At 42.5% G+C, this 16,868-nt stretch overlaps 1 protein-coding gene across 2 annotated transcripts in view; it reads left to right on the top strand.

Moving 5' to 3' along the window:
- The first annotated feature begins 592 nt into the window (after nucleotides 1-592).
- Nucleotides 593-16,868, top strand: part of RABEP1 (rabaptin, RAB GTPase binding effector protein 1) — a 47,296-nt gene continuing 31,020 nt past the window's right edge. Inside the window, exon 1 of one of the 2 annotated variants that reach the window (XM_051635755.1) lies at nucleotides 593-787. In XM_051635755.1, coding sequence (XP_051491715.1) covers nucleotides 754-787 — 34 coding nt within the window. In that variant the 5' untranslated portion in view covers nucleotides 593-753. The remainder of the gene's footprint in view (nucleotides 788-16,868) is intronic. The other variant, XM_051635754.1, reaches the window with a different exon arrangement.

Below are 16,868 nucleotides of genomic sequence, written 5' to 3' on the forward strand. Positions count from 1 at the left end.
GAACAGCCCCGGGGATGGATCCCCGGCCTGGGACACCAGCTGGGCCCGAGGGGACAGGCCGAGGATGAGGGGACAGGCCGGGGGGACAGGCTGAGGATGAGGGGACAGGCCGGGGGGACAGGCCGAGGATGAGGGGACAGGCCGAGGGGACAGGCTGAGGATGAGGGGACAGGCCGGGGGGACAGGCCGAGGATGAGGGGACAGGCCGAGGATGAGGGGACAGGCCGGGGGGGACAGGCCGAGGATGAGGGGACAGGCCGGGGGGCCACGGGCCGCGGGGCCAGGCGGCGGCTCAGCCCACGGCTCAGCCCACGACCGGCCCCCGGAGCAATTGCGGGGCGGCAGGAACCCCATCGGGTGCCTTCAGCCCCACAGCCTCCTCCTCATTCCGCCGCTGCCCGCCACGGGCCAAGGTTTCGGCCTGGCTGCCGCCCCGCTGGGGGACAGAACCACCTCAGCAGCGGGCCAGGCCGCGGCAGCCGGCCCGGGGGAAACCACCTCAGCCCCGGCCCTCCCTGCCCCGCTGGCGGCAGCCGCTCCCGCGCTCTCACCGTGGGCGCCTGCGCAGCGCTCCTCCTCCTCCTCCTCCTCCTCCTCCTCCTCCTCCCGCCGGCGGCGGCCGCTGTCAGGATGAGGCGGAGGAGGCGGAGGCCCGGGCCGGCAGCTCCCGTCTCTCGCCGGGGCCCCCTGGCGTAGCGGTTCCCGCCCCGACACCGCGGCTGGAGGCGGAGGAGGCCTCTGCCCGCCGGAGCCATGGCCCAGCCCGGCCCCAGCCCCCCGGCGGACGGTAAAAAGGGGAGGGGGGGGGGGAGGCGGCCTCGCTCGGCGGAGCCGCGTCTGGCGCGGCCTGCCCAGCCCCGGGCTCGCCTGCGGAGCCGCGCCGGCCGGGGGGGCACCGGCCTGGGCGAGGCGGCCTCGGCGGTGGGTGGTGACGGTGGCGGGGAGGTGGGATCGGCCCCTCAGGGTGCGTGGGGCAGCGGCGGGGCTGGCCCGGGACGGGGGGATGCACGGAGGAGAGCCCCGCCGGGAGGCCTGTGGGGCGGCGGGGGAGCCCTGCCCGGGCGGCGGCGGCGGCTGTGAAGGGCGGGCGGGCGGGCAGGGGGGAGTTTGGCCCGGAGAGGGGGGCCGGGAAAGGCTGGCGAGGACGAAGGGGGCATCTCAGGTGGTTATGAAGTCTGGGAATGTGCTTGATGTGGAGCAAGGGCGGCTCCCTGGGCGCGCAAGGAGGGAGGGCGAGGCTGCTGCTGAGGAAGGGGCTCTGAGCTTGGGCGAGTGGTGGGATGAGGAAGGCCTGTCTGCCCTGGGAAAAGGGGGATGCAAGGGAGAGCGCGGTGATGCTCGTATCCAGGTAGACATTTCTTGGCTGAGCCGGAGTCCGTCATCGATTTGGCCGCGGCAGGTGATGTGGGGCTGTATTCGCTGTGTGCTGGCCGCGAAAAGGCACCTCAGGAGGTTGAGGGCGGGATACTCGGTGTGGACGGTTTGTTCCTGTGCTGGAAAAGACAAAGAAAACGACAGCTCTTCTCTCAAGGTGGTATTTACCTGTGGAGAAGGAAGATAAGCTTTCCCTGAAGGTTATTGTTGTGGAAAGGTTATTTGTTTCTGGTTTGGGAGGAATGACAGACAAGGAAGTGTTGTTTTTTTTTTCCCCCTTGAAATAGGTTACAGAACTGTGTGCATATCAGAAAAACTAGGTAATGCTTAGCTTGGAAGATGGGCTTGAAGGAACAATGTCGGGTGTATGGGAACGGGTGAGACAGTAAGAAATTCAAGTTGAGGCTCATAATAATTTAGAAATAGGAGGACCAGGGTGATGCGCAGAATCTTGAAGGATCTGTGTTTACCCAGCCATGGGACTATGCCAGGGCTCTTTTTTTAGAGAGCAGATGAGATTTCCCTGGGAAAGCACTCTGCTAGAAAAGGGCAATGATGTATCCTTAATTATGCATATCTAGGGAATTGTGTGGGCTTTATTTTTTCTTTTGTGGAGTTACATGAGAAAGTGCTTATCCTCTGGGATTTCGGTGTTTCAATCTACCTTCTCAAAGTTTTAATGATGCTTAGATGGTGTTTTTGTTTTTGTTTGTTTTTTTGTCCCCTAACATTAAGTTCATGCATGTCCTTCTTAGAGCATTAGGGGGAAGGTGAATTTACTTGCTGTCATGCTTGTAAGATTGGTGTTGGTATGAGTTGCTTTTGTGTACTTTTCTGGTGAATAACCACCGTTTATTGTTCTTTAGCCTTTTCTTCTGAGAGCTACAGAACAACTGGCAACAAATTTTCTTCTTGGCTCTTACAGACTCTCTGACTGCAGGTGTGCAGTGGGACTGTGCATTGTACAAATGTTTGCTGCCACTTGACCAGGACAGGTAGCTGGATCTTAGTAGTGTATTAGAAGTTACCAGGTAGATAGCTTTTTGTCTGTTGTTGAAGGCAAAAAGGTGCAAGTAAAATTGAGTCATGACATAGGTTGATGAAGTCTTGCTTGTAGGAGGTACAGATTACTGTCTTTCTCATGCTTTCTAGCTGTGGGAAGATGAGGATGCTGTAGATAAGGCATGTGGTGAGGGGAACTGGCTGCAAGTTGGATGGATTCTGAAAGTGGTTGCTGTGTTCTCACACTAAAGAATTAGAGCTTCTAAAATGGCTCCTCTCCCCCATCCTCCTTTGGCAGGAATAGGACCAGTCTGGGGTTTTTTTAATCTCCTTTGATTACTATACTATTGTTCTCATGTATGATGGTTTTATTTTTAAGTAACTTGCCAAAAGTATGCCTTGAAACATCTCTATTTTAACATGGAGAAAGTATTGAAGAAAGGAATTATTTAATATTTTTATTTGCCTGCACTGGATTTATTGCTTAAAGGAGTAGTGTAACCTCTCCTTTAAGGTTACATTTGACAAAATAAAATGGATTAATATGTTCCCTTAAGGAAAAGTAATGGCTTTTTATAATTATATTGATGATGAATACCTTATGCATTCTTTACTTGTGCAAGACGCATCAGGTATGGGTTTTCTTTGTTGAAAACAAATATAAAAGTGTACTATTTCTTCTGTAGTAGAAGTAACATAAATGGAACAAAATGAGAGTGGCATAATATAAAATGTGTATGCTGTTCTAGTGCCCCTACTGAAGTGAAAATGGTCTCAAGAAAGAGTAGCAGAAAGAAATAGAAGAATGGACGTCAAGTCCTGCCCCATTTTTGTACTTTGGTTTGGTATGGAAGTTAATAACCCTCTAATTCTTTTGTGTAGGGTAATAGGGTTTTGATATGATAACAATCACAGAAAGGCTAAGTGCAGAGTCCTTTGTCTGCTGGTCTAGCTTTGTGCACTCTGCTGTGAACTCTTAGCTAATAATGTCAGCCTGTGTTGCAAGTAGGTGTGTGCTTCTTATTGATCCTGGTCAACAGGCTTTGCTTTTTTTTTAGATGTTAATTAATGGATGCTTGTCTGGATTGTGTGACTGGAACAGTAATATCTGATTTTAAAATATATTTCTATTTTTGAAGGAGGTGTACTCTCAGCCTCCTTGGGTTTACTTCAGATCTGGATGCATGGCATCTCTGAAAATAAGGTTACCAAACTAAATACTATGGCATAGGTTTTCCCTATAGGAATGCTCAGCCTTTAGTATTATTCCCCTTTTCATATCTGGAAAATGTTTCCATGAAGAAACTGCAGTTACGTAAAACACAAGTTCTTCAATGCTGAAATTAATTACAGTAACATTCAAAGAATTAAACTCTTCCTTTTGTACCTGTAAACTTGGACTATTACTACAGACTGATAAATAGCATATCTGTTGATATTATTCCGTGATAAAGGAAACTGTTAATGGCACAGTCTAACAAATATTTAAATAAGAATTTGCCAGCAGGAAGAATCTGTACAGTGTAACTTCTTCTTACCCCTGCGTTTAGCCCAGTAAAAATGTCTCTTTTTGTTTTGGTGGGAGATTCTGCCAGTTCTCAGTGGAGAGAACTGCTCAGCTGTATATAGGAGACTGGAGGATGTTGCCACATTGATTTTAGTGCCACTGGCAGTGCTGGGAGCTGCATTTTTTCCCTGTGGCAATAGCACAGGATCCTGAGACTTGCTTTCCACAGAGCCCACAGGGTTGGTGGAGGGGCCTGGCATGGCAGAAAATTAAGTAACAAAACTTAAGCCTTAGATGCTTTTAGATTTCTAGTAATTTTCCTTATAAATATCACTTTTAAGCTAAATGGAAGTGTCTAAAAACTTTCTTACTCATCTCAAAAGCTAGGTGTGGTTGACAGGGGACTGGTTTGGAGGGCTGAAGTTCATCTCTGGGTTGTTGATGTAACTGTCATATGTTAAACTCTTCTCTCTTGGGGAGTAACTTCAAAATTGTTGGTACTTTCCAAGAGCCAAAAATTTCTTCCCTCACTTTCATTTTGCTTCATCTTAATTTTTAGATTATATTTATTAATGTTATTAATAAATATAATCTAAAACCACAAACATTCTCACATTTGTTTATTTTTTTAAGCTATATGTTTTTCCTTGTCAATGGACAAACCTGGGATTTGGCTTCAAAAGTGAAACAGACACCTTGAATATACATTTTTCCACCTTTTAGAGTTTCTAAGGAAGTTTTGATCCTCTCAGCAGGTCAGTTGGCTCCGCAGTGGAAATAGGCACATTCAGGTTGTCTGTTTTCCTGTTGAAGCCAGGTCCCAAATCTTTCTCTCAATTTTGAAAAGTACCATGACTATATAATTAGCTGTTGACTCACCTGAAGGCACATGTCACCTGACTCTCTTTTGCATTTTGAACAGTGGAAAATACCAAATTTTTGCCCATTGCTTCTTGGGCATCATCACAGAGAAGATGGTCTTAGTAAATGTTTTCTTCCCTTCCAGGCCTGATGCCTTAAGATGCTTAGTTGCTTTCTCATAGCCCTTGATGGGTGGAGTGGATTCCCCCTGTGGGAGTAGATTGGGTGCACTCCCTTGGCAGTGATTGAAGGAGGAATTTTGTTTTAAAACTTCTAAGAAGCTAAAACAAACAATGTCTCTCAGCATGGGAGTGAACCAAATCCCATAGGCTTCAGAAAGTGTGATGGTTGAATGGCAGACTTCCTGGGTTTTCACTCCAGGCACTTCATTAGAAAAATACTTATAAGATGTGAAGTTACTTTTAAGTTATATTTTATATTAATTTTTTTTAAAAGTAGTTTAAACAAAAAAAAAAAAAGCAAGAGGTTATGGCTTTACCCTGAAGTCTTGGAAGATAAGAATAGATAATGTTGATAAACAGCACTTACTAAGCTGGCTTCTAAGCAGTCTTTGACAGCACAGTTGCAAAAAACCTGTGACTAGCTAGAAATGCCATTGTGTGTGTGTATTTATGAAGAATATCTTTCACTCCAGAGGTCTGGTGCTTCTGAGGGGTTCAGAGTCTTTGCTTGCAGAATGGTTTTTAGTATCTGATCTAGTGTTGTCTGAGATAATGGTGCTAGCCTCTGCAAGTTATTCTATAAATAGTGTGAGCATTGTGTAATTTTAGTCATGGTATAGTCAGTTAAACATGATGATGATGAATTATCTCTGGAAAAATGTAAATTGTTTGGTATCTTGGAATAAGTTGGCATAGGAGGAACCAGTGAGGAGCGTATGTACCCTTAGTTAATATTTCTAGGCCTTTCAGAAAGAATTGCTTATTAGCTCTTCACTGAAATATACCTGATGCTTGAGAAAATTTCTTTTGCTTTAGTAGCAGTGCCTATAGTAAAGTAAGAATGCAAAACTGCAGCATGAGTGTGAATATGATGAGGAATTGCAGTGTTTATATGTTTTTGATTCGTGTCTGCTTTCTGTCAGCCACCACTCTTGTTGGCATTCAGCTGACTTCTGGTGGTGCTTCTCTCCTTCCCATCCCCATCCTATGCTTGTCTTCTCTGGCCTGACTCTTCCAAATACAACAAAGAGAAAAAAATAAAAGCTTTCAAATCACCCTTCACCACTGTTTCAATCTTCCCTGGCAATTTTTGCTGCTACCCAGTTAAGTGGCAGAAGTGTTGCCTTACTTGACCTTTGGTCACAGAATTTCCTCTCCGGTCAAACAGCCAGTCATTTGACCTTGTCTTAGGCAACTCCTGCTCTTCAGCTAATCCTCCAGTTTCCTGAGTCCACCTCCCCAGCCACTACCTCATCTTCTTTAAATACTGCTCTCCCTCTCACAGGCCTTTTGCAGCCTCCAGTCTGTGGATGTCTCGTGTACCTTGTCCTTGTTTTGGCTGCTCCCCTCTTTGCTGGCTCTGCTCTGCAGTTAGCACACCCTCACTCTTTGCTTCCTCCATTCTTCTTACAGACAAAATCACATCACTGTATGAACTTCCTCTGTGAAATATCTTCTCTTTCTTTTCCAAACAGCATTGCTCCTTAGCTTTTTGATATCTTTTTCTTTATTTAAGAAGCCTTCAGTTTCTTTTACTAAAAAGAGAAGATTTTCTTGGCCCTTGCTACAGAGCAAATATTCGTCCGCTTTTCAACCCTAACTTCAACATCTCAGTTTCTTTGTTTTCTCAGAACAGTTATAGTTCTATATAGTTATATTTGCAGGCAATGGACTTCAGTTATTCACCTACTGATCATGAGGTTGGCTGGCACCTTAATTCTTTAATACCTTGGTATCTTTATTTTTAAACCAAAGCAGTTATGTCTCTCACAAATGGTGAAAATCAGTTCCTGGAAATTAATGTGTGCCTCTTGAAAAGACAGAAAGAAAATTCCATCCTCATAGAATCAAAGGATGGTTTGGGTTGGAAGGGACCTTAAAGATCATCTAGCTCCAGCCCCCCTGTATGGGCAGGGACACCTCCCACTAGAGCAGGGTGCTCAGAGCAGTTCTGAAAATTGCCATCAGCAGAGAGCAGGACAGGAAACTCGCACTGCTGCCATTTGCTCACTTGGGTTTGTGTGCAGAGAGCAAGGAGCCCTGTCTTGTCTTGTGTGTCTAGCAGGGTTAAGAATGAAAAAATAACTAAGATCTTTTAAAAAAATAATAATAAAGAAGCTTGATTTAGTTAGTTAATAAGTAGAAAGGCTTGTCTTGCTGTGGTGAGTCACACAGGGAAGAAATTTGAATTCAGGTGGGAATTTTTTGTTCATATTTTTTACATTTTGTGGTTTCTGAAGATTTTTTTTGGTAAAACTATGGAGCAAAAAATGCAATAGCAGATGGAAGTTATATATGGCAAAGTGAATCAGAATCATTAACTAAAAGACAACAGAAGCATTAATTGTGTGGTGCTCCAGAAGTAATGGCCTGTAGGTGAGAGAAAAGGATTAACTGAGTATCAAACTGAAGCAGCCTTGTTGGTTATAGCAGTGATACCCATGCCTGTAGGAAAGTGACCTGGTTAGACTGCATGGGTTTTATTGCATCTTTTGTCCATACATGAGTTCAACTTAAAGATAATTGTAGAGAGACTTGAAAGTGGCAACAGAAGTGGCAACAAAAGAGAAATACGCAAAACTGAAGAAGAAAGAGCACTCTTTCACCTTTTTTTGTCAAAGTGGTGCCATGTATAACTGCTTACCCACCACACCCATAGTGGAGTAACTTTTGTCTTTGTTTGGTTGGGTACAATTAAAATACTCTTCAATGCAGGTATTTTTTGTTACATTTGAATCTATGCTTCATCAGTGCTATGCAAAATTACTAGACTAGCACCATGGTTGGTTGCTTTAGAAAAAAAAAAGATGCAGTAACTTGCAAACAGTAACTTGGGTACAACCACAGAGTATAAGACAATTCTTACATCTTTATTTTCAGTGTCACTGACTTAATCTACATAGGAGGAAACACAGAAGAGTGCTGGAAGTTGTTTCTCAAGCAATAATGATGTTAACCATCCACAATTATTTTTTGTATCTGGGACCCTTTGAGAAAATTGTCTTTCTTAGGGCCTACTGAAGTTCATTGACTTCACACACAGGAACTGGAACATTCATCTTACATTAACAGTAGTTTGTGCCAAAACCACTGTGCTGTAACTTAGCTGTAGTGTTACTTGGTTTATTTTGGTGAAATATGAAGCATAAATTTGTCTCTGTTAGTTCAGATCATCTGACAATGTGGCATCTTTATGTCATATGCTACATCTTTTAAATTATCTTTTAAAGATTGGTATCAGGTAAGGTTTTCTTAATTGTCAGCTCACAATGTCTGCTGGTAACTTCTTCCTTGTTTTGTATCTAGAGATGTATGCTAAATTAATAGGAAAGCAATTAGCCCAACTCTGGACTCTCTGCCTGTCTGTGAATATATTATGGCTGACTGGCTGGTCTTCAGAGCTTCTGTTTGAGTTTTAGATGAAACTAGAGATAAAGATGCTGAATCTCTAGATGGGGCAGGACCTCCTGGTGTTACAAAGGTTGCACTCATGTGAGGCACCAAGGCTAACATTTACCTGATGACACATCAGGAAGGTTGTAATGGCACATTATAGGCCCTAATTGAACTGCAGTTTTGTACTAGCATATTTGTTTTCAAGGAAGAGTAAATGGAAGCCTAACCTTCTTCTGGACTACAAATGGTTTCTGATATATTTTTATCTACAGCTCTGGGTTTTGTACCAGTCTAAATACATCTGTGCTGGAGACCCTTTTTCAGCTGCATTTGTTCAAAACCTTTGTGTATGCAAACACTGATGGGAAAGCTGAGCTTTGGAATTTGCTTTCTGATACAGATGATATTTGTAGGCTTTCTCTGGAGAGGCTGAATGGGAATTGGGATTTGAGGAAGGTCATTTATCACTTTGAAGTGACAGTCATCAAGTTTTAAAGAATAAACTCTCTAAGAGTTCTCCTACACGGCTACACTGATCTCAGTTGCCACAAGGGAGGGTCAGGACAGCAGGAAAGCCCGGCTATAGCTTTTGGCAAGCAGCATGCACTTCAGTATAAGCTGATTCTCAAACTACCCATAGGCTGAGGTTTCATGTTACAGCTAAGCTAGTTTAGAAGGTTGCTGCTGCTGAAAGGGGTGATCCTGCTCTCTTCTTCCTGCTCCCACAATCGTGTTCCTGTCACCAGCCCTGTACGTTGGACCCGTTGCTGAGTTAGCTCAGCTTGGTCACCCAGGTCAGAACTACTCACTGTTGGATTAATGACTTTAATTAAAGTCCTGATGAGCATTAGAGCTGACATAAAGGAAGGGTTGGAGACCACACAGTAGTAATATGAGTCTCCATGGGTATAGTTCAGACTCTTTTTCACACTTTAAACCAGTCTACATCCTTGCTGTCAAGTATGTGCAAGCCAAGTGATGAGTGTGATCAGGGACCTGCTTTGCCTGAAAATTGGTTTGACTCACTTCCCTCTCACACCCCAACTTTTTTTTGCTGTATCACTTCTCTCATCCCATCACTGTACAGCCTCAAAGATAAAAGGCACATGTGGTAAGGGTAGGGTGGGAGTGCTTTCAGACCTTCCAGATGGCCTTTCAGTACCCTTTCAGGTGAACACCAGTACTTCAGTTGATGTAAAATGATCATAACTGCAGGCTTAGTTAAGTCTTCATGTTCTATATTGCTTATACCCCAGGGATGTGTAAAAATTGTTGGAAACTTTATGCCAGAGGAGAATTTTCTTCCTTTTTAACTGTTCAGAAACTGATTTGTTTGACAAGTGGCAGCAAAAAAATATGAATCTAGAGAATAATAGCAGTGTTTTCTGTCAAGACGTAGATTTCAGAGGCATGGGGGAGTAGTAATCTGTGTTTTCAGGGAAGCTATTAAATTGCTGTAGAAACCTTGCTCCAAATTATAGGATCTGTGTCCTGTTCCTTATCAAATAAAGTTGTTAACTACCTTCTATTATTTGTCATACTGTATTTATCACCACAGTGTCTCCATAAATACATCTGGCAACCATATTTTTCCAGGCCATTTATTAAGATTTATATCCTTTAAGTGGTTACTTTAAGGCATTCTGTTTTCATGCCTTAAGCCTACTTTTCTGACAACTAACACTTTTAAATTAATATTCCTTGAAAGTAAGTCTTCACCTGTTCTTTCTCAGTTTATTTTCTGTCTACCAATTTGGGTGGCCAAGTTATGTAGGAAGGGATAGGGACCCACACAGGGAAATACATCTGGTGTTAACTCCCTTCTGTGGTGCTTGTTCACCTTTATAACTCTTGGGAAATGTGTATTTTTTTGCATAATAATTACTGCTCTTTCTGAAGCTGTTGTGGAAATACAGTAGTGCTGTCTGGTAGCTGCATATCTGGAAGTGAGTTTGCATGCTATTATTGATAATGTCAGATTTGAAAATGGCCACAAAGATGCTGATTAAATGTCAGTGTCCTCATACCTGTAGTAATGGTAAACTGGAGAAGCTGTTGCCTATATAGATTTCACAGTGATTTATTTTGGTTTTACTCTGAATAATTTTCTGGGTCTAGCTATGTGCTTATCTCTGGAGTTGAATATTTCACTTTTGTCACCTTCCTTTGAATTTTCTAAGTGTGTTAGGTCATCATTAATTTCTTCTTTCTGCTCAGAAATTGGGAAGCAGAGCAGTTGGGATGGTCTGTAGCCTGAACATTCTGAAAGCTACACCTCAGTTATTGTCCCTATGACAAAGGGCAAGACAATTTGAAATCTTAGGCAAGTGATATCAGGGGGAATTTTTGAATTAGTGGAATGGTTTTGTTCTATATATTAAACTTCCTCATCAAAGAAAAGAATGCAGTAGGGTTGTTTTTTTTCCCTAAGAGCTGAGTCATACTTTATTCACCTTTTTTCCCAAAAGAGGATGGCCTTTAATAAATCCGTAGGCAAAGTGATAAACATATTCTAAGGAGCCAAAGGGATTTTTATTTTTTTCCCTCCCACTGGAAATGAGTCAGCAATTAAATTATCTTGAAGGAAAATCAATACTGAGTTTGTTGTTTGTTTAACAAACGTTTACATCTAAAGAAAACATTTATACTATGGTTTTCAGAGTGATAAGTTGTGTGTGGTCTCCTGTGCAGTGAAGCACGTGACAAAATCTCCCTACGTGTCTGTCAAGCTGAAATGCTCTTATTTGATCAGAACAGCAGGTTTCTGCTATTCTACTAAACCAGACAATATTCTTTATTTAAATTTGTTTTCTTGCAAGGCAGGGTATACTGAAAACACCACTGTCAAGTGTAATGGCCATGTGAAGTAGTTTAATTCTCTTCTGGATTTTGTGGTTATATCATACAAATTGAGATGTGGTAGTGAGGAAAAGCTTGACAGAAACATTCCTGCGTAAATACGAAGATTTGTTCATATTTTCAAGGTTGCTTTGGTCAAGAATTAAGGGACTTGACAGCTTTTAGGGACTTGCTTTAAAATACTGGGGAAGGGGAATAGGTGGCTCTGCCGGAGGTTGTTGGAGGCTGAAGGAGCCTCCTCTGTGTGTCAGCTTGAAATACCTTATGCTGAATATTCAGCTTACCAGTTAATGAGGTAGGACAGACTGATGAAATAAAAGGAGTGGTGAAAGTATGGTGAATGTTGACACGTGTGACAGATGCATTGTTTAAGCTGAGATGTATTAAATGCTCAAAAAGCTTTGCCAAGGGGATCAAGTCAGGCTGTGACTGCAGGGTGTGTAGATCTACCTGGGCTGGCTTTGAACTGGTGGTGGTGTAACCGTAGCAGCAACGACACTCAGCACAATCTGTGAAACCTTTCAGAGAAATCTGACCAATACTGGGATACTTAACCTTCACAGAGTTCCATGCTGCCATCACCATGCTCCTGTTTGCTCAAGAAGTGATTATTCTGAGTAAATGTGCACAGCCTGTAGAGTAAATAGGCCCTTCATAAACCAAAGAAGTCATTGAGCATTTTTCCGGCAGCCTTTTTAAAAAATTGATCCCTTTGTAAAGAGCAGGTATAAAAATGAAGATACAGGAATCAGATGCAAGCACTGAGAGAGCAGGGAACGTGCTGATGATTGTGATGAAGTTGGTTCCTCAGTTCTCTCCATTTTGTGTCACTGTAGATGAATTCAAAGTGTCTGTGTTCACCAGACTGTAGCATGCCTTTGACTCTTGAGATACTCTGGTATGCAATCAAGCTTATCAACACTGCCTTTCTGAGGAGATGCCCTGATGGTAGCAGCAGGATGCAGCCAAAATGCTGGCTGTTGGATACAGCTATTGTGATGTCTGCTTGACTTTTCCAACACTGATTCATCCACAGTTGCCCTATTTAAGTTATCACTGAATTGATAAGGCAGAAAGCACAGCTGATTCTCTTGAAAAAAAAATGCCAACGAATAGTGTTTTCCTGACATTTTATGAGGGATTTTTCCTCTGCACCTGCCAAAACATCACTGGCAGAAATGAAAAAGACTTAAAACTAATGATGGCAAAACTCCTGCAGCGACTGGAAGCTTTCATGGAGAATATGAAGGGAGTGCACAAAATGCAGATCTCTGATGGCAATGCTAGTTAAATTGTAGAATCACATAATGGTTTGGGTTGGAAAGGACCTTAAAGATCATCTAGTTCCAACCCCCCTGCATGGGCAGGGACACCTCCCACCAGCCCAGGCTGCTCTGTGCCCCATCCAACCTGCCTTTGAACACTTCCAGGGATGGGGCAGCCACAGCTTCTCTGGCAACCTGTGCCAGTGTCTTACCAGCCCCACACTAAAGAATTTCCTCCTAATGTATCACCTAAATCTCCCCTCCTCCAGTTTTAATCCATTCCTCCTTGTATTCTCACTCCCTTCCCTTGTCCCAAGTCCCTCCCCAGCTTTCCTGGAGCCCCTTCAGGCACTGGAAGGTGCTCTAAGGTCTCCCTGGAGCCTTCTCTTCTCCAGGCTGAACAGCCCTAACTCTCCTAGCCTGTCTTCGTAATGATGGAGGAAATAAGAGATGTAGGAAAAGCCAGGCTATAATCATGGAGGTAGGGGACTGTCCTTGGAAAGAAATTATGCTTTTAGCAAATGAAAGATAAATTGCTGGGAAATAATTCAAGCCCACTTCTGTTGATGAAGATGTTTGTGATTAACTGCATTCCTGTGATACTTGATGTAAGTGAACTCTGTTTTGTTCCAGGCTAACATAAATAATCTTTAACTAAGCATAAATTTAAAACTAGACTTAAGTTACCTGCAGCCTGAATAACTAAATGTGTAGAAGAGGTGAGGAGTGTTACTCATCACATGATGTGGGTTTCCTGAAACTGGGAAGCAGTCAGGTGTGATTCCCCTTTACTGGGTGTGAATGGAGTGTTGGTGCATGGAGATTTAGACCTCAGAACAGGAACTGCCTGGTTTTGTGTCCAAGAAAGAAGACAAGGGAGGCAATAACAAGGCAAGGAAGTAGTTAACATGTGAGCACATGAAAAGGGAGAAAAAGTGGGAAGTGGAAGTGGAAAAAATGAGGAAGGAGAAAACACTGTCTTGGGTTTTTTCCTTTTGATTCTGCATGAAGATGTTTGCTGCATAAACAACTTTGGGGCAGATTTCAGTAAAAATGATTGCACATCAAAGATACAGGACCATACGTTGTCTTACTAACAACTACTAAGTGACATTTTTGGTATTCAGTGTTTGACCTGAACTTGGAAATGATTGGATATACCTTTGCCTCCTGTACACATCTGCACCCATCTAAAGCAGCAGCACCAGATGCAGCTTTGGTGCTGCTCTTGGCCAGCACTTGCTAGTGAACAGCAGCTACTACAGCTGGTGGAGGCAGGAGCAAGGTCTTTAGAGATGGTACACCTGCAAAATGCAAATCACTCGTGTAAGATGCCAAGAGGATGGTCATTTTAATTATTTTAATTTGATGGTGGGTTTACTTTTTTTTTGAGATCCTTAGTGTAGCATGTCATGCAGTGTTCAACATAAAAAGGGAAAATAAAGAGCAGGAATAGGCACTACTGAGATTACAAGTTATAGTGGAAAGGTGTGTTTCAGTCATTCCGCTTCAATGAAAGAGTATTATTACTTTCAAACTTCAATCATATATTGCAAACTTCTACTTGATGTTAACCATAGCGTTTATAACATGGTTAGATAGATATTTGTAACATGCAGTGACTTGAAGATTTTTGATCCTGCAGTTATTGATTTACTGCAATAAATAAAGAGATACTGTAACAGATATGAGGCAGCAAGGCTCAGTTCTGCATCACAAGTTATACCTGCATTTCTCAGCAACACCAATTTTTTTTAGCATAAAATTTGTACTGGATTGTTTGGTTGTGCATGTTTAGACACTAGAGAATAAATTGTGGATGCCAAATAACCTTCAACTGTTAATAAACTATGAATTGTTGGATGGATGCAGCAACCTCTCTGAAAGCCACAGTGTCCAAAATGGGGAACTGCCCAAGAGTTACTTTCCAGAACTTACTGGTGCTAATAGGGGCAAGCAGCAGCATCCATTCTACAGCTGCAGGTTACAATATTTTCTTCTTTTTTTTTTGTTTTCTTTTTCTTCCTTCCTTTCTGGAGCTTGGTTATCATCATTACTTGCAGTGAGATACTATGAAAGGAGAGGTGTGACAATCCAGAGGGATTTGTTGCCACCTGAAAACGAAGGTGACAAATGAGAAGTCTGCAATTTTCTGTCCTCAAATTAAACTAGAAAATGATATGCTGACTAGTAAGCTTTAGCCATTTGTTCAGGGTAATACTTTCAAGTGCAAGTTTGGAATAAGTCAGGAATTATTTCTGTTCAATGAGCTTATTAAAAATAAACATCTATTCCTTTACTTCTGGATGCCTGATACAGAACAAATATATTGGAGTATGTATTGGAGTGTGGAGGCTTTTGTTCCTGTTTGTTTTTAATCACATCCTGTTTGAAGAAAAGAAAGCTTTTTTGCAGTCGAAATACATGCCCTGGTGGCAGACTCTTAGGTTAAAAATTTAGCCTGTAACATAATCGTGGCTCTAATATAATGTCATGATAGATGAAACTGAGTGCTCTTAGGAAATAAGCATGAAGAAAATACTGGCAGCCATATATTTTTATTTTTTCATACTTCTATCTCAAGAAATCACTACAGGAAAAGAAAGAGGTAGAAAATGACAGAGTATGACAAAAGGTCTTGTTATTTTTGTTATTTATTTGTTTTCTCCAAGATGTTTACTGCATGCATAGGGTTTTTTCCTGATCTGTTTTTCAGATTTCAGCTATGTAGGACTGAATTCTTGCTGTCATGTTTGACACTTTAAATATCAAGTAGAAAGCTTTGTGGCATTAATTTTATAAATAGACCTAGTACTCAAAAATAGTCTTATTGATAATCAGCTTTGTCTGTCTTAGTTCTGGAATAGTCACTACGTGTTTGTGTAACTGGAAACTTTGTCATACATAAAATTTAATCCTTTTGGGAGCTGCTCTGTGGAACAGCGTTCAAGTAACTACTCAGTCAGAAATGTCTGTTCCTGTGTTTTCCTTGAATTGAACTTTTGCTGTGTAGTAGCTTAAGAGAAAGTTGTATCTTTTTCACCAGAGTTTCTCTGTGTGTACTCCAGTAGTTTCATGGTTGTCCTGTGAATTGATGACTCCACTCTGAAATGAAATTTGCAGCCCCTCTTTTGAGTTCTTCTACCTGGCTAAGCCACTTAATGGCACACACTGCACTTTGTTGTAACATTAATGTGAAACAGGGAGATGGGGATCCCTGCATCTGACCTGATATGTCTCTGCAAAACCCATGTGGTTTGTTAGAAACAAAGCTACTAATGTAACTGGCACGTCTAGCTGTGTCATCAGTGGTCTGTCTGCCCCAATACTCTGGGAAAAGCAGCACTATTTACAGCTAATAAATGGTTGGCCAAGGGGACTTGTTTGTTTTTCAGTTTGGCATATCAATTTAAATTCTTTGCAGTGCTATTTCAGGAGTTAAGAAATTGGGTCTTTAGCATTTTGTTTGTTTCTTGATGAGTTAGGGCCCTAATTAGGGAATTGGGTCTTCCACACTACTGCTGTTGTGAATTACAGCATGTCCTGTGCCTGTTCTGACCTCGGGTCTAACACAAGGTCCTGTTTCAGTCAGGCATAGCTCTGCAGGAGCTGACCATCTCTGGGGCTTTGTTGACTATATACTTCATGGGTGTTGTTAAACATTGATAGCTGCATTTCTGTGCCTGGAAATGGAAGCAGAGGGACTCTGTCGAGTTAATGAATACTGTCATTGCAAAATATATGGTTTGGGGATTTATTTTTTTGGGGGGGTCAGTTTTAAGTTGATAGCTTGTGATGGCCAATACAGTTTTCTTTTTTTCAGCTCTTACAGACCTGGGGTGGGTTGGAGTAAAGAAGTCAGCTATAAATGACATAGGCCTAATTGCAAATCTATGCCCGAGACTCTTTCCTGCCATGGGCTTCAGTGCACTCCCAGGCGGACCTGAATCCGTGCCATGTAGCCCACAGTTCCCTTCACCTGGCAATTTGGATTTGGCTTCATGTTCTCATTTTGGAAAGTGGAAGGTCTGTAGGGCCCTCCTACAGGTTGTACCCCCAGAGAAGAAAGTAATTTTGGTGAAAATTTAATCATTCATACTTAGTAGAAAGAAGGTGGTCGTCACATTCTCTTAGAAAATAAATCTTCCTTTGCTTTTGCTTTTTGTGCACGTGCATTCCAGGGGTTTGATGTGTTACACAGCTGCTTGTCCTCAGGTCTATGTGCCTTGTGTCACTGCAGTGTGGATTGTGGTAGTGTGGGCAAACTGCTCTGCTCTGTAAGGAACCACAAAGTCTGTCCTGAGCCACATACACAGTACAGGTGGTAAAAACAGTTTAAACTTAGTATCTGAATAAAACCCATTATGTCAAGACACAATTGCAGTGATGCGTGACCTGCAACTGAGATCTTGAACAGTTCAG

The sequence above is a fragment of the Apus apus genome, chromosome 18 (assembly GCF_020740795.1).
Source record: "Apus apus isolate bApuApu2 chromosome 18, bApuApu2.pri.cur, whole genome shotgun sequence".
Classification (NCBI taxonomy): domain Eukaryota; kingdom Metazoa; phylum Chordata; class Aves; order Apodiformes; family Apodidae; genus Apus; species Apus apus.